At 46.0% G+C, this 18072-nt stretch overlaps 2 protein-coding genes across 2 annotated transcripts; one reads left to right on the forward strand and one right to left on the reverse strand.

Moving 5' to 3' along the window:
- Positions 1–7941: 7941 nt before the first annotated feature.
- PHALS_11569 (uncharacterized protein) lies at positions 7942–8273 on the reverse strand (the record flags this gene model as incomplete). The annotated part of the gene is made up of 2 exons (XM_024726950.1): positions 7942–8144; positions 8222–8273. The coding sequence occupies 2 exons, from the start codon at positions 8271–8273 to the stop codon at positions 7942–7944; spliced, it is 255 nt and encodes an 84-aa protein (XP_024577575.1).
- Positions 8274–10282: 2009 nt separating this feature from the next.
- PHALS_11570 (uncharacterized protein) lies at positions 10283–12572 on the forward strand (the record flags this gene model as incomplete). Its single annotated transcript, XM_024726951.1, has 2 exons — positions 10283–10772; positions 10837–12572. The coding sequence occupies 2 exons, from the start codon at positions 10283–10285 to the stop codon at positions 12570–12572; spliced, it is 2226 nt and encodes a 741-aa protein (XP_024577576.1).
- Positions 12573–18072: the final 5500 nt, after the last annotated feature.

Raw genomic sequence — 18072 nt, forward strand, 5'->3', positions numbered from 1 at the left:
CGCCTAACCAGGCATATCGCGCGCAATCGCGGTTCCTTACCGCCCGACAGCAATTGGTTGACTTTGTCCAAAAGTTGCAAACTCTCATTGCCGGGATGGCCGCCGATCCTCTCCCCGAGGCGGTAACAGTGACCGTCTTTATGGAGAACTTCCGCACTGGCTGGTCCGGGTGCATCCGTCTTCTTATGAAGAAGCAAAGAATGTGGCATTGAATGCCGAATTAAATTTAAATCGGCACGACTTGGTTGGAATGCACACTCTCATAGCTCGTCCAGCGGACCTGGGCCAATGGATCTCAGCTATGCTGAGAAAGAAGGGGGAGAGCTCCGAGCTACCGGGCAGCGTTCAACACCGGCGGTATTTTGGCTGTGGAGACACCCGTCACCTCCGAACTGGTTGTGTATCGCTCACGTTTACAATAAGCTCGACGCTGTCACCATTCCGGCAACGTCGATTCCTAATATGGATGTTCTCCAGAGCAATATGGTTGGCTGTACAAAGTACAGTGCCCTCGACTTGGTCGATAGGTATTACCAATTGCTCATGAGAGCGAGTAATATTCTGCTGACAGCGATGAGTATTCTAAGTGGGATGCTCTGGGAGTGGCTGGTGATGTCCCAAGGGCCATCAAATGCACCAGAAACATTTAATCGTCCTGTGACACAATAGTTTAGGCTTCTTCGGGCGTATATGCAGACATACTTCGACTGCATATTTGTCAACAGTCGTGCGGGGCACGAGAGGACAGACGAGAAAAACCAAATCGTTAGTTAGAGAGCAGTGCTCGAGTGCATGCGCACTGAAAAGCTGTATGCTAATGTCGATAAGTGCATATTCGGTGCGGAAGAAATTCCCTTTTAGGGTGCTCCATTTGAAAGTGTGGCCTTCAACGCGGATCTTGCTAAGGTCAACGCCGTTGTGGACTGGCCGATCAAAGTTTTTGCGCAAGTGAGTTGGCCTCGCCAATTACTTGCACAAGTATAGTGCAAATCATGCGTATATAGCACGGACCTTGTCGAATCTCCTTAAGAAAAATGCAGAGTGGTGTTAGACACCGTGCATCGGATGGCTTTTGACAGGGTCAAAAACAGCCTCCTCTAGCGTTGCCAGGCCCCGATCGCCCTTCAGTGTCGTCTGTGACGCTTCGGACTTTGCCATCGGCTGGGCACTCCTACAAGCAGACGCCGAGGGGTGAGATTGGGTAATCGCGTTCGAATCTCGCCAGCTTAAAGCTGCGGAGAGTAACTACTCAGTCCGCGACAAGGAATAAGTTGCGATGAAGTATGTTTAGGGTGCACCTGCTAGGCTCAAAGCCGTCCGTGATCTACACAGATCATGCGTCATTTCGCTCTGCGGCTAAGTCGCCTCACCTCTCGCAGAGGATGGCCAGGTGGCTCTCATTCGCAGGATATAACTTCAAGGTAAAATATAAGCCAGGGAAGCAGGCTGCTTTGGCTGATGAGTTGTCACGCAGACCGGGTTATGGGCTTGCTCATGTCACGACGGTGTCGTCGTCAGTGACGGATTTGATCCGCTCCGCATACGCGGGTGATAGTGTGTGTGTAGCGCTGCTTCAATCTCGGGAGCAAGGAGTTTTATAACTCGGACAAGAAGAAATCGGCGCGATTGCGCGCACAGTTACACCGATATTCGTAGCATAACGGGTTGCTGTATTATTGCACCGAATCAACGGATACGCCACGAGTTGTAGCTCCTCACGATAAGGATTGGAAATATCGTATCTGCTATAAGGCTCACGACACCCCACTCAGTGACGTCTCTCGGTCGTGCAAAGACGTACAGCTCGGTGAGTTGCCACTACTGGTGGCCACAAGCTGTACAAATGGACGAGCATATATGTGCGCACGTGTGAGACGTGTCAGAGGTCTAAACCCACTCCGAATGCGGCGGCGCCGCTGGTCAGTTTATTGGTACCCTCCGGTTGTTGGCAGTCTATGAGTATGGACTTTGTGTTTGGTCTGCCGAATGACTCGGCGGGCGACACGGGTGTGGTGGTCTTTGTCGACCGCTTGAGCAAGATGGCTCATCTTGCGGCAGTGCCGGACACCATCGACAGTGTGGGTACAGCGACGCTGTTTGTCGATCGTGACTTTCGGCAATATGAAGTCCCGGAGTCAGTTGTCTCTGATAGAGACCCACGCTTCACGAAAAGTTTTGGTCGGCAATCTTCAGAGTACTGTGCACCAAGTTGACTATGTCAATAGCGGACCATCCGCAGACCGATGGTCAAACTGACGCGTAAATCGCTTCGTTGAAGACATCCTTCGCAGCGTCCGCGCTGGGACGCTGGTGCGCTAGAGCGCGATGCAACTACTTGTGGGGTTCGCTCTGAACTATATAGTGCATGCGTCTACCGGCTACACACCTTTCTGCGTGAGCGAACTCATTCATCCTCGCGTCCCGCTGACGCCGCCATTTCATGGCTCAGGGCTTGTTGTTAGAGGAATAGCCGGACGGCGAGCTGATGTCAGACTGAGTGTCTTACAACACGTTCGCGATGCGATAATTGAAGCCAAGACATGCAGAAAAAAATTGCAGACGGAAGAAGCAGAATAAATGTTGTAAACTTTGAGGTCGGAGACCTGATTTAATTAGCTGCTAAAAACCTTCCTAGACATATAGTCCCTGCTGTCTTCAAGACGAAGGTTCGTCCACGATTAATCGGACCTTTCAAGGTCGTGGCCAAGCAGGGCCTTATGTATACGCTAAACCTTCCGAGAAGGATGCGCACCCACCCAGTGTTTTATGTGGGCTTGCTTAAGCCGTACCGGGATCCGGTGTAAGTTCATGCGGAGGCGTTGGCGCCGGAGCGGCGCTTAAAAGCGCCCAACCACCCAGAAGCTTGACCGGCAATGGTTTTGAGCACAGAGTGCAACAATATTCGTTTCCAATGGCGCAAGGCGCTCCACTGTCGCACAAAGAGACGTATTCGTCTACTCGACGGCTAGGAGCCACTCAGACAGAGCAACAGAGAACAATAATCTTCAGCGTGAGGCAGTCGGTGCACAAAGTGCTCCAGGCTATCGAGGTCTTCCGCGCAGCGATATGCGACCCTAGCATGATGCTCAGAGATGTTTGATTGCGAATGACCTCGTCCTCGATAGCTCGAAAAGCATTACGAGTCACCAGGCGACGATCGACCAAATCGTCATCATCTGCTGCCTACTCTTCTCGACGAGAACGGCGGCGTGCTCTTCCACGTGGAACGCCTTGTGGGTCGACGTCGTCGACATGATCACACTCAGTATCTTGTGAAGTAGCAGGACACTTAAATTCCGAGAGCTCATGGGAGTTTGAGGTGCCACTTCGGCAAGGCTGCCCAGAAGTCATGGACGCTTATGATTAGAGCGATCATAACGCTCCGCGTCGTCATACGCCCCGCGCTTCTCGGCAGTAGCCCGGGAAGCCGAAGGGCCATGAGCTGAGCTCAAGCTATGGCTCTGAGCTGCTGTGATCGTGGGCTCATCTGTGTGAGAAACCAGAGAGCTTGATGGATTTTTCCATAGGTCACAGGGCGACAATACGTCGGAAGTCGGCGTAGCGCCGTGAGGATGGCAATCTCGATACTAAGATGGCACTGAACGCGCACGTCCCCTTCCTTGTGGCTCCGCTGCAAATGAGACAGCGAGGAAAGTATCCGGTGCCGTTGTACCATCGCTACAAGATCTTTTTTTCCATCTGCAGCGGTTTCGCCAGGGCGAGCACCACAGGAATCGTCCGAGTCCTCGACGAAGTCATCCGTCGCGGTGGCGGGCGCGGTATGCGGCGCTTGGTTGACGAGGGCTTAGAAACCAGCAAGACCGGGTGTTTTTCGTTTCATAGACGTAAGGCTTCTTGAGCTGAGAATGCGTGAAGACGGATGTAAATATGTCTTAGACACGCGACCCTCGTACAAGGCGACAGTAAAATGTGAAGTGTGGGTATCCACAATTTTGATGGGTAAAAGTGTAACGAGGTTACACATACCCTGGTATGAAAGGGTGGGTCACGCAAAGGTATGGATTACACAAGATGTTGTAACCACACAATGGTGTAATTGCACCATAACACGAAGCCACGACGTGGCGGACCTGCCAGTAGTTATGCATATTAATTAGGTTTTACTATTTGATTGGTGATACCTATAAATTTAGATATGGGCGGATTTTCCACAAATAAAACAGACAGATACAGTTTCAATTTTGAGCGGAAGAGTCCATTTGCCTGGGTACTCTTGGAGGTAGCGGATTGCGATCCGATACACTCATACTGGTTTCAGTATAGAACGTAAGGTCAGTGGCACGAGAGCACCGCTGCAAACGAGATGAAACTGACTTAGGGAGCCCAGCTGCCTCATCAGCAAGCGCAAGAATCACACCATTTCTGTTAATTTCATCACATCATGAGTACTATCGGTAGTTGCTCGCCAAGCTGAAGAAGAGCTCTGACCTGCCTGTGTCGGCGGATCGATCTCTCACGCCAAGATTAGAAAGTTTCTTCCCGGGCTCCTTCTATCTCACGGGTGGTCGCTCCTCGGGAGTACCCTCATTGCTTGAAACAAGATATAGGAGACCCCTTCCCTCTACGAGGGATCAAATTCGGTCACTGAATGCTTTCGAGAGCATCGAAGAGCCCCGTACTCACTCGTTCGCTGGGTGTGTCTCTTAACGCTTGTAAACTTGCTTCATTAAAATGACTGTTCGACAAAAAATTCGATTAATCCCCAGTCTTGTGAAGCATTAAGGACTACACAGACGTCGTGGCGCAAACCCATCATGTCCTGTCCTTCTTTTTACCAGCTCTGCTCGTCTCCATAAGACCGATATTACAATAGCGAGCAAGTATCAAGCCAACAGCAACGTGTTCCAACTCGCTTGTGGAAAGCGCGTTGCGACTGACCATTTAACTTCTCCTCAAATAAATAACCGCCAATGTTGAGCCAAGTCGTTAGCGGCAATGGTGCCAAGGGAATCTTGCTCACCTCACATGCCATGAATGTTCCGACTAAGGTTTGGTTGTGACGGATCCACGACACCTCTGAGAGACATGGCGTACGTCCAGAATTGAGATAAGTCAGATCTCAAAAGCGTTCTTTGAGCTACGGTATCTCACGATGTACTCCGAAGGTATTGCTCTTTAATGCAATAGATAAGGTTTAGTAGTGATGTGGCTCCATTTCAAGAGAGGTCTTTACATCCGTCTGGCTTGTATGAGCTAGATCGTGATAGATAGTCAACAATCCTGCGTAAACACAGTGGGCGTCAAGATATTTAGGGCGATGTTAAGCGTATATTTCAATCAATATTCTCCTTTGTTTCGATGCAGCCTGAACGCAATATTGTGTTGTGCTTTGTAGACAAACTAAGAATATTTATGAGCTTTACTCCCAATCCGTGGCTATTGTGTCTAGCCGTCATCTGTAATCGGCTTATGGCTTCTGCACATTCTGGCTCGCATCCATAGCGTCGCGCACTCGGCAATTAAAGCGCAATCTTACTGATAGATATGTTATTTTGCTAAGAGTGATATCAGCAAGTCAAGTTGTATCGTTGGCCCCACCAACAAGGAAGCCATATCGTGACGACGCCATAATACTTATGCGCTACCCCAAAGCATTGGTGGAAATGGGTAAAGCCTGAAGAGACATGCACGTGGTTATCTCACGAGTGAAAGCGAATTGCAAAAAGACTGCAATTTCTCCACGTAGGTGCTCCGAATTGACATCATTTATCATGCGAAGAACTCGTTTCGTATAACTATCTGTCTGGGAATGGTCAGCACCTGACATGTTCGATTTGATACCTAGCTCTTTAAGCAGAGTTTTCCGAAAGTTCTCTGTAAAGTGTGAATTTTTATTGATCCAATGTCTATTGTCAAGATCAGTTAACAAACCCTTTGTCGAGAAACAGCTTGACTGCAATTTAATTTCTAACTTTGTATCTGACAGCAGGAAGGTGAGTCATCTTGCTCAGAGGGCGCTCAAACAAAACAATGCCGTTATGACGAGACGCATCTTCGAAATACCAAAAGTACAATCCATACTGATTGACTGCTGATTTATTGTATAAACCAACAGGCTGATGAAAGGAGCCGACGCATGTGACATAGATTTTAACCCATTGACAGGAAGGACGCGTACATACACATTTGCGTATTCACTAATTCACCATAGCGCTCCCCGAGCAGTATGTGGTTGATGACCCGAAATGATGTCATGCGCCTCAAAGCGCATTCTAGACTTCAAGGTTTCCTCATTAGCCACAGCTTTACGCTGTGTCAGTGTTGTAATGAGCAAGCCTTGGGATAAGGAAGATTGAGTTTGCAGCCGCGTCCTTCAACAAAGCGACATCTGAGCTCCCGAATGTTTTTCGTTGCCAGCATTTAGCAACACAACAAATGTTGCATCCAGACCATAGACCGTACTTATCATCTCACCAACTGGCGTCCTCGACATGAGACAATTCGTAGTCAAAGCGTCGCGAACGCGTATCCGCCGCCACATTAAGTTGACCTGGCTTATACATTATCTCAAAGACAAACTCGCAAAACAAAAAATTGATATTGCCATTCGCTGAGGGAAATGTGAATATAACATTGCTGCGCAACATCATATTATATGTATACGTTATAGACGCCTTAAAGCTGAGCAGGTGTACTCTGAGCTTAACAAGAGCACACTCTACTGAAATTTGATTCTTGTTGTGAACAAATAGCCTTTTCGCTCCTACTTCAGGTTGGCAAGATTTGATCGCAAATCTCAAAAATGCTCAAGTTCATCAGTATATGCTTGAAGTTAGGCGCACTTTATGGCAAAGGCTGACAAAGCGACGTAGCATGGCTTATCTGAATCAGGAAAAGCCAGGATTGGGGCACACATGAGGTTTCTTTTTTTTCGCAGCACTGAAATCCGTCTCTTCTACAGCTCCTAAACACCCATCAGCATTCATAGTAGTAAAGTTGGACGGTAGTGCAATGTCAGCATAGACTGCATTGTACTTGTGCGATTAGCTAGCCAGGCCGAACTAGCTTCTTAAATCCTATTGAGATAGAGTCAGTGGTCGTTCGACAATGGCTTTGATCTCGCGGGATCTGCTTACAAGCCATTCTTCACAATGAACTAATCCTATAAATGGGGATTATCAGTTATAGAGACGCACTTATCTATATTGGCAAAGTTCAGTCACGCAAACACTGCTTAGAAGCTATCAATGTGGTCTTTGTGCATAGTCACGATGCGGCCTGAGCAGCTGAGTCACATCGTCGCTGATGAAACAGGAAGTTCTTGTGATATTTTCCGAGTATCCTGGTCTAAGAACCAATCGCAGTGGGGGAGGAGTAATAATACCTATCAATCAGGCCAACAGTACCAAACAAAGTGTAATCATACATGCTGTTCCACAGAAATTTATCGAGAAATGAGCGAACGCGCCCCTAAAGCAGCCGCACCTAGCCTTTTTAGCGTGCGCAAACCGCATCATGCCGCTAGCATATCTAGCGCAGAAAGTCGATGTCGAGGGGGGGATACGCTCTCTATCCACTTCGTGCTTCGCACCGAAAAAAGCGCAAGCCCCACGTTGTTTCCTTTCTCAGTACCATTGTTGTGTACGGCTATATTTGATTTGGAATCCACGAATTCATGATGCACTTACAAACGGGGTAGTGCAGGGCGCTCTCACGTAGTGGGTTTCTAGTAATCATACCAAGGTATAGATAGGTCCAAGAAGGAACTAGATAAATTGTGGTATCCTTTAGGATGAAAATTCACTCCTTTTGATCGTTTCATCTAAGTATCAAAAATGATTTTCTATCCGCATCGATTGATGAGATCAATCTCCTATTTCGTTGCCAACACTCCTTTATTGATTTCACCAACTTGCAAATTTCGGTTCATATTCTTAAGAAATAATTACTTTCGCTGATAAGATCTTCTTGTAAAGGTATTTATGCAAACTGGAGATTGCGATATACAATTTCTTTACCCTTTTTCATCCAAGCCCTCGGATGTTTGCTGCTTTTGCTTTCTAAGCGGTACTCAAGGCACGGAGCACTATCACGGCTAGACGATTTTTTACTTATAACAACTACAGAAGCAGCCGTAGCATTTTGCGTGCGCCTATTGCGCTCTTTTTTCTGACAAAGATGGGCTAATCACAAGTAAATTATCCTTCTCGTCGCTTTATCATTGCTCTGCAAGGCGGGTACATCAATTAATAATACTGACGCAGTAGTAGCGTAACGTAGTGATCATCCATTTCTAATTCAGGGTCAGACATTCTATTTTATCTACAAAAAATTTCATCTTCGCCGGCGTCGGCAAAAAAACGCCAGCTTATACCTGTTTTGCGGCCGTTCCACCAGAGATGCACTCTCGTCGCCGCGACAATAGTGTGACCTTTTTAACTTCCATTAAATCCATGTACATGGCGTTCAGGCCATGCGGGATTGAAATTACATTGCGAATACAGGTCTAGGTTTTACACACTATCAACGTTTTTAGATTTCATTGGAAGACTTAACAAAATCACCACATACCCATGTTGTAAGACTCATGAATAAGGTATCAGTTGTTGTATCTTCAAAGCCTCTCCGTACTGTAGTTTATTGTCGACAGTCTGCATGGTACGTGACTGCAAAACGACCCCTATTGTATCAAGACTTTACATCGCTTCTCAGAGTCCGGGACTTTGATGCTAATAACCAATAGCTCTGGGCTGTGTCACCACTATTAGTCGAAAATGCTTATTGAAGGGCTGCATCCCCTGACCACGACCTCCACGAGACACAATAGAGCCAAATTATTCCACAGTAGGCTTCCCTGCACTCACCGGGACTCGACGTTTCCCCGCGCCGTATCATCGTACAGATTCGTGGGATCTTGATCTTCGTATCTCTCAGCCAAGTGCGCACGGTCTAGCCAGATGCTATACTACATCCGATGAAGCTTTGCAAGCATTTCGAAACTACCTGGCAACCGTAAAACCTCTATTTTACCTCTTCCTAGCTATGATCTATGCTTGTGGCGCGCTTATAAAGGTTTTGCTTCCGGTACCCCAGCCGGTCCTCGAAGTACAAAAATTGTATTTTTAATTTGATGAGACATCCACCGACCCCACGAAAGAGGTAGGGTTGACAAGAACACCTCGTAGCTAGTTGCATTTTTTCGGACATTAAGTTTTAGCTTTTTGCCTCTGCTATTGCAACGATTAAAGTGTTACGCCTGCACATAGACCGCTAGCCTTTACATCCGTTGACATTTGGTAAAGAAATTGGCACGCTCCTAATACGCCTTGGTTAGGCGGTGCGAGCATGTCGCTTTCAATCTTTTCATGCTGGGATTGTTCTTCCACAGTAATGCTGCATGTTGGTGCCCATTCTCGCGCATGGCCTTCACGTTTAAAGAGCGGCGCACTGTTGTCTCGTCAGCGCTGTTCGGCTGTGTCGCTAAGAAATTGGACTAGCTGCACGACTCATTTGTTCGTTTTCCAGTAAATTTGAACATAGAGAGAGTGGTTCTTTCGTACCTTAAGCTCATGGGAGTGATTTTCAGAGAAGGCGAAACGTCAGGCAGTTCATATGTACAAAAACGATTAGAATATCATGAGATAGAAAAAACTTTGGATGGTTCAATTTTGTAAGCTGTCGTATCATTAATCGATCTTTTGTATTTGCAGCTATGCGCTCCTTTTTTCACCGTAACAACAATCTGCATGCAACCAACTTAATATTTGCTAAATTACTTCTGCTGTCGCAAACTGCATGACTTCTATTGACACAAACTCATCGTTCTGCTGCCCTCACTTTCGGTATGGTCCGCAAAGATTCTGACTTACTAATCAATATGCGCTATGAAGTCCTGTACACCACAGCTGATAAAGACAGTGGTTTCTACCGCTTTTGTTTAGCGGTCTCGGGATATTACAGCGTAGATTAATATTGTGCCATTTTATGCTGTAGGCGAAGCTCGAAGAATACATGGATAAGTTTCTGGTCTCCGTCAGACTTTCAGATTTATTACATCATGTCTTTCGTTAAAGTCTCATTTAAATATGTTTGCTGTGATCGATACACTACATTGTGAGTACCTTTACGCTGCAGTAAGTAATTCGGCCATTTGTTTGTCGCTTACTCTCTGTTTCCAAAAAACTTCGTACGCTGACGTTTAGGAAAGAAACTGACATAATGAAGCCATAAGATATGCCCATTTCGAGAATGGGCGACACAGTCGTTATCATGCCGATTTTAACAAAAGTCGTATTATATATAGATTAAGGCCAAGGTCGCCATGTCCGTCCGGGGGGCGGTGACAGAGGCAAAATTCTCAGAGGCTTTGCAGTTTGCAAACGATTCGTCTGAAAATTCAAAGCTGCAGCGTCGTCATTCTAAAGCGCTTTCTCTGTCGTCGCTGTCGGATGAGAGCTCAAAAGACACAAACTTTAAAGCTTTTTCGAATGAGGCATGTCGTGATGTTGAGCGTGAACTCGAAGCCCTTAAAGCACGGCTACACGTGTTACAAAGACGAAGGCAACATCAAAATACCAGCCAGGATACAATCACTCCATGTAAGATTAAGATGCAAGGCGCTTCTGTTGGTCCAGGCAAGATCGACCATGCTTTGATGTCTATTTCATCCTCCGCGCCTTTAATCGAGACAAACTATTCATCAACTGTTTCGACGTTATCAAAGGCGCAACAAGAGGCAGAAGCTGTAGCAGACCAAGTGGCAACAACACTTAAGAAATGTGATCAACTTTTGCTGCGGGCCAAATCTTGTGGTAGGTTTGCCAGGCTACTTTATGAGACAAGAGAATTGACTTCGTCTTTGACTATTAACAACAGACACAACGTGCGCGTCATCTGTGAATAAGTTAGAAGATTGTATCCAGCAAAAAAGTAACGCAATAACGGTGCCAAATTCTTATCGACTATCCGATTCTGCAGCAAGTGATGTTTCATCAATAGGATGGGACGGGAAATATTCATTGGCTTCTGAGGACCAAGAAGCCTTGTTAGGTCAAAAAGTAGCTTCGGTTAAGCGCTTCGCTGCACGTTGCCACCGCAACATTGCAGTGAGCAATAGCAAGATTGCGTTGCATCAGCAGCAAACACAAGCTGCATATTTAAAGGAGCTGCAGCGCAAATTTGAATCAAAAAAACAAATTACGCTCATGGCTCTTCGCGAGAAATATGAAACAGAAACAAAGGCACTAGTTAAGGCAAAAATGGAAGAGTTTGAGGATGAAGAAGCTAGTGCAGTCAAGATGACTCGCGAGGCGCTTATTGATGAGCGCAATCGAGCACTAGAGGAAATACAAACCAGTCACAATGCAGTTTTGGAAGAATGCATAACTCAACTGAGTTTGCAAACGGAGCGAGAAAAAAAAGAACTTCTTAATAGGCTGCAAGACGAACGAAGCCGCATGCTTATACAGATTCAGAGCGACAATGACTCATCACTTAGGCGCTGGGAAGTCGAGCAGAGAGATAAACTAGAGAAAGAAATGTACGAGCACCGAGAAGCAGCAGTGGCTACTGCCCTTCAGTCTCAAGAAGAGCGAACTGCAGTGTTAAAGCAGGAGATTCAGGCATCGCACGTAAAAAAAGAGGAAGAGGAGCTTCAAAAATTAAAAAAAGCACTCGCGTTTGGAGCACACGCTCAATTGCAACAGCTTCGCAAGTTGCTAGAGACAGAACACATCGAAAAGGTGCAGGATATTGAGAATGAAGCTAGACTCGCTCTTGATAAAGAATTGGAGAATTTGAAGCAAATGCTGCAGAGGTCTTACCAGGAGCAACAGGAACAACTAAAGCGAGATCTGGACAAAAAAACACGCGTAGCGGTCATGGATCTTCATGATACAATGCAAATTGCTCAGCGGGACAGTTTGAATGCGTTGAGAGCTGAAGCAGAACAGCACAAAGCTCAAGCGCTAGCTAGTTTTCGTCAAGAGAGTGAGCTTAAATGTCGTAAGGAACTTCAAGAACTCGAACAAAGCCTTCAGCAGGAAATGTCTGCGAAGTTGCGGCAATTGGAAAGAAATCACATTGAAGAATGCGAGCTTAAACTGGAGCAGTTGCGGACGCGTGCTGTAAATTTACATGCTCGCGAGCTGGAAGCAAAGCGATCACGCATGATTCAGTGCAAGAACGTGCTACTCGACGAAGCTACTGCATTTCTGACCTTTGACAATAAGCTGTCGGATGATTATCGAAATAAAGCTCATTTAGTTGACAAATCAGCAGCTGCTCATTTATCCGAGCTGAAAAAACATTTGTCAAAAGAATTAGCACGATACGTGACTGTGATGGTCTCGGAATTCGACGAGCTTGCCGAAGAACATCAAATCTTGGTGGCCAAGATTACAGAATCAACACAGCTCTATTTGTCTTTTAAAAGACAGTGCGGGGTTTTTGAAGCACAAACAGCGGAGCTCTCAAGTGGCATCGAAACTTTGAATGAGCAACTCCAGAGGAAAGATGCTGTTTGTAAAGAGCTATACCTGGCTAATGAAGCATTACTTAAACGTGTTCAAACACCGGCAACAGAGACTTCTATGGTTAAGGGCGAGACTTAGTTATACTAAAAAAAATCTAGTAGTTGTTTGTTCACTTCACTTCCGGTTTCATGTGGGTCGAATGACAGACTTGCAAATTTTCTGAGGCTGTCAACAACATCTGGAAAAGTGGAAGGGTGTTCCAATCCAAAAAAATGTTGAAATTTGAAAAACCACTTTCACACGATTTCCTTGGCGCTGTTGTTGCTTATCCTAGACGCACCTTCAGTCATTACAGCTCCAGAAGAAAAAAGTTTTGCCTAGCAGAACGCATTTTTAAAAGCAAGCCTGTCTTTGTTGTATGTACACAGTAGCTTGGCAAGCAGTCTTACAAAAATGAGCATGGCTTTTTCAGCGAGAGCTTGAGGTGTGAGCGCGTATCTTGGCGTGTACGTCGCGCTTTGTACTTCGCAGAGTCAAGCATCGAGCGACATTTCATGCTTCACTGAAGCTGATGTATATGACCGAGAAACGGTGAGGCCACATGACTTGCCCACCCCAGTGCGCGAGTCGTGTGCGATACTATTCGATACTTCGCCAGCTCATTGCACTATCCTCATAGAGGGTTTGCAATGACCCAACGTCTTCAGATGCGAACACGCCAAGCACTCCGTACTCACGTTTTGAGCACATTTTCGCATTCCGCTTAATCAGAAGGCCCGCACAAATATGTTGTAAGGGTATGATGCAAAGCGGCGGGTGCCTTCTGATAGATTCGATCTGTAACCCCCGCGCGATGTAGTCTGCACAGTTAATGCGAGTCTTTTGCTTGAAGTCGATGAAGTTAGAGCCATGTCCAGCTCAGTTTTGCCGAGAGACCCGCGGCAACATACTCTGCCCCAGGGAACGCGCAAAAATTGTGTAATTTGTGTCAAGGCGAGGCTATCGGTGGAGAAGTCTCGGGAAGGTTTATTCGGTGAGTGCACATAAAAGAAGTAGGTACTGTTCTTTTGTGTACGAACACCTAACACCTATTCAAAATACAATATTGTACCGTTTTACGCAACCCTCAATGAACTTTTTGTCGAATTGTGCCAGCACTCAGGATGATGGGACTTTGTAGATGATAGGTCCGTGATCCGTGTGTGCTGTCAGCCTCAGAATTTATTTCACTTTCGGACAAAGTTAAACGTTTATAAATCGTTTAGTCTAAATAGAAAAAAATCTTAAGAAATGCTAGTCTTAATATAGCAGATTAACACAGTACTAAGTTGTTTTACGGGTTTTCGGTCCCGCTGTTGGGTGGAGCTTGTAAACCTACAGTCAACGCATTTATTAGAAAATGCGGATGTTTTGACACAAAACTAGGTTGCACGACAACACCGCTGCACTCTGGGTTGACCCACTTTATCTTTAACGAACTTGAGCTGTCCAATAGTTCTGTGGCAGTCGTTGCAAAGCTTTAACGCTTTTTGCCCTAGCAGACTGGCACGGAGTGCGAAGCGCATGCTGAAGAGAGACAGAAAGTAAAATGCGCATTCTCATCAGTGACCGCATGGTCATATGTCTCCAGGTGAGAATGGAAATATGGAGTCAGGATGGACGAGTTTTTACGTTCGGTTTCAGCGGAAAACATTTCTATTTTCGACCAATAGTTTCCTTAATGTTGCTGGTTGCAAAGGTCGCACCATTCTGGAGGATTTGTAGCCACATGATGGTGGATACAGGAGATAATTTTTTGTGTAAATTTGCTATTTGGAGGAGGCACTGAGCTGTTATGAAGTGGGCTGACGCTTCACGTGCAACGGGAGCCCATTGAGCATTAACTCTTTCGCAAGGTTTTACGAAGACAAAAGAAGTTTGGAAGTAAGGTCCATATTTTGGTGAGGGCTTTATCACCACACAATTATGAGCAAAAGCGCAAAAAATGTCAATTGTACTAACTCACTTAACGCACATTATAATTGTGAGAAATTAAAGGTGTTGAGATATTGGCACTCTTGTGGATGATGCTATGTCTTCGAAGCGCTAGAGGCAGTCCACGAGACTTTGAAGAGAAAATCTAGAAGATCTTCGACTGCATGTTAGTTCCCGGTATCACGTGTGGCCTTTTAACGTGTAGACCACAAGTATGCGCGACGTTTCTCTATTTTTTGCATGGTCAACTCCATAGCAATCTTAGCTTCTCTCAGAGATAGAGAGTATAATCATCTTCTCCCACCAAAGGATGAGCGCTTATCCTTAGCGGCCCCACAATTGAAGCCAATTACGCTTCTACCTGCGGCCCGGCTGTAGATTTCCCTGTGATATCTCACTTGCTTATTATCATGGCTCATCAACACTCGAAACCAAACGATTACCGTTTCCGGCCTCTAACCAAACCATTGCCGCGTCTCTTCGAGACCAACGATAGACATGATCATACTGATCGTGTCTAGGTGCTGTGAGATTAATCTGTCGAGCAAAATAAATATTCGCATAAGACAAAGTAATTAAGAACTCATTCGTCAGACTGACCAGAAGGGCTACCAAGTGCAACAGAGTAAACGTGCACTCTGCACAAAGGAGTTTTGACCTGACATGACTGCGTTAATAATACCACAGAGGATAAGCTTGTACGCGATAGCGAAATTAGCCTTAGTAAGCACATACCTAGTTTGCATTTCTATTCAGCAATGAAATATATCTAAAGTTAAGTACTTTTCAAAATAGATACACTGAACAATTCTCTACTATCTAGTAAATTAAAAGCTTGTTTTTGCTTAGCGAGAGCAAGAAGTTCACGTGCTTTGCAGGTCTCTTTGAAACAGAACAGGTACTTTAATCTTGTGTACTTAACCCTTACATATTTGATACAATTGAATTGATTACAATACGATACGATTGTACGAAACTCACATAAGACTAGGTATGATTATTAATATTTTTCAATACCGAGATATCGGTATTCATAGAGATTTCAGAGTATCAACGAGGAGGGGTTCGCGGCGCCTGTGGACTGCTAGCTGCACATCAAAGATGAAAGACAGTTCTATGTCTTGTTGAAAAACTAGTTCGATAAAGATGGGATCTTGAAATAATAGAGCGAGCTTACGTGTAAGTCACTATAGAGTCGCTCGGTTCCGCACCCTGTGGAAGCGCACTAACCCATCCTCTGTACTTTTGTCAGTGCGTGCTCCGAGAGCCAAAGCTCCCATTTTGCAATGTTCACGACTATACAGTTACACTTGTTGGTAGCACTTGTAGTTAGTCTCACCGCCGACTCGTGAAAGACTATTTTATGCTCTGTCAAGATGAAATTTGAGATATTTTAGCACATGCCCACAGGACAACTTGACAAGCCTAATAAGGTTATGTGCAGAGCTGGCGCCGACGGGGTCACGAAACTGGCGGCCAAAAGGCCAGACGTCGTAGTTGCTCAACCTTATGCGTTCGCCAGTTCAAAATGCATTAATGGAAAACCTATTCTGAGTAGCGGCACTCACGGTTACGTCATCGATGTTAAGCGTCTAGACTTTTGTGAATCGAAACAGATGTAATCCATCTCTTTGAACGAGTGCGTGGGATTGCCATGCATCTGACCATTCCGCGAAATGAGTAACAGTGTGTGAAATGGTCGTTTCCAACAAGGAGATATTCGAAGCGACGAATGTCGCGAGTATTTGCACTACCTTACCAAGCGTAAAATTCTCTCAATCGAAGTGAGGTGAGAGTTATCGAGCTATGGTTAGGAGTACGAAATGCCACAGTGACGGTAAACCCTTTTCAGACTTCCCGAAGGCCGTAATGGTTATAGTCCTCACAGAATGTCGGCAAAAAAGTGCGGCCCGACCAGGATTTTCCGCGCTCGTCCAATCGCTTTTAAGAATGCGGTCGGTGTGGCACTAAAAGCTTATTACAACTCCCGCGCGTGTACAGAAAGTGGAGGCTCTGCGAGCGCGTCAAATGCGATAGACCTCAGTTATTGTAAGCAATCAAACGGGTTTTGCAGATGTTTCACCTCTTTGTCTGTGGTAGTACAAAGCATCTGCACCTTGCATGCACACCTTGCATGCCCCCTTCGCACCTGACTAAGCAGTACGACTGGCTGGACCAGCAGACGGCGAATCCCTAGCTGGAATACATCAAATCTCAGTTGGCCCTGGGAGGTTTAAGCGTAAGCCACCTTGGCTCAATTGTACCTCATAAAATTTAATGAAAACCATTCACAAAAGATGCGACTCTTTCCTAAAAAAGTGGGGCTCAGCGTCCAGTGTTGTGGGTTGCCGATATTCACATTTGCGTGGTTTGTAAGCCCGTGAAAAGTCCTAAATAGATCTAGGCACCGTGTATTTACGTACGACGAGCGACTTTTAATAAAATGGAGATTGGTAATGCCAAATATGGAAACGATAAGTGATACTTGAATTTGCATCTTGCGATGTAGATATAATGACGGATCTGTTAAACCTCTATTTTGTAGCGGGGTTACACGTACCCTAGTGACAGGGGTATGTACCTAACGAGATGTGCATGGTGTGACCACACCCAAACAAGAATACCAGTAGTTATGCATGGATTTAGATTTCACTATATATATTTAGGCTATTTAGGATAATCTAAACTTTCAAAATTAGGATAATAAACAAATAAAAATCAGTGCTGGATTTTAAACATAAGAGTCAATTAGCCTTGGGAAGCAATAATTACTCTTGGAGTAAGCGGATTGCGATCCGCTAACTCATACTTGGTTCTTGTAAAGAACGAAAGGTCGGTGACCTAAAATACGCTTCCTCAAGCGCTAAGCTACGGCATCAGCGCTGCACTTGGTAGCACTTGTAGTCAATCCACACCTGAGTCGTTTAAACCGATCCTCTGTGAGGATGAAGAAATTTTCCTCTTTGCCCCAGGGCATGCAGGACGGGCTTAACAAGCTGATGTCCTTGCTTGGTCCTGAGGGCGTGCAACACCTTGTAGCGCAAGGTCCTGAGGCAATCGGTGCGCGTCTAGAGGCGTTTTCGAGTTACGAAAACGCGCTGATAGAGCACCTACAGCAGAAGATGACTGCATCATTTGCGTCTAGTACGCCACCGTCGGTGACGGATAATTTTCCCGCCTTAAGCCTCTCATGGTAAGCGTTCAGGTCTTTGAGGGGAAGGATGGAGAGAATCTCCTGCTCTGGATGAGACAGGTCGAGATGGTCATCGCATCCGCCATGCTCCAGACCGAGCAGCTGCGCGTAGCGCTAGCCATCTCAAAGCTTGGTGGTCGAGCGAGAGAATGGGCACTGACGAGCGGCACTTCGGTCGAAGCTGCGTTTCCCTCCTGGGCGGAGCTGAAAATGCAGCTCTCACGCGTGTTATCGCCGCCTAATCAGGCATATCGCGTACGATCACGCTCCCCTCCGCCCGACAGGGCAACAAGGAATTGGTGGACTTTGTCTAAGAGATACGCACTCTCATTGCCGGGATGACAGCAGATCCCCTTCAGGAGGCGGTCACAGTGACCGTCTTTACGGAAGGCCTCCGCACTGGCGTGGCCAGTATGGAAGTCTTCCGTGTGCATCCGTCCTCGTTTGAAGAGGCGGTGAATGTGGCATTGA

The sequence above is a fragment of the Plasmopara halstedii genome (genome assembly GCF_900000015.1).
Source record: "Plasmopara halstedii genome assembly, contig: Scaffold_555, whole genome shotgun sequence".
Classification (NCBI taxonomy): Eukaryota; Oomycota; class Peronosporomycetes; order Peronosporales; family Peronosporaceae; genus Plasmopara; species Plasmopara halstedii.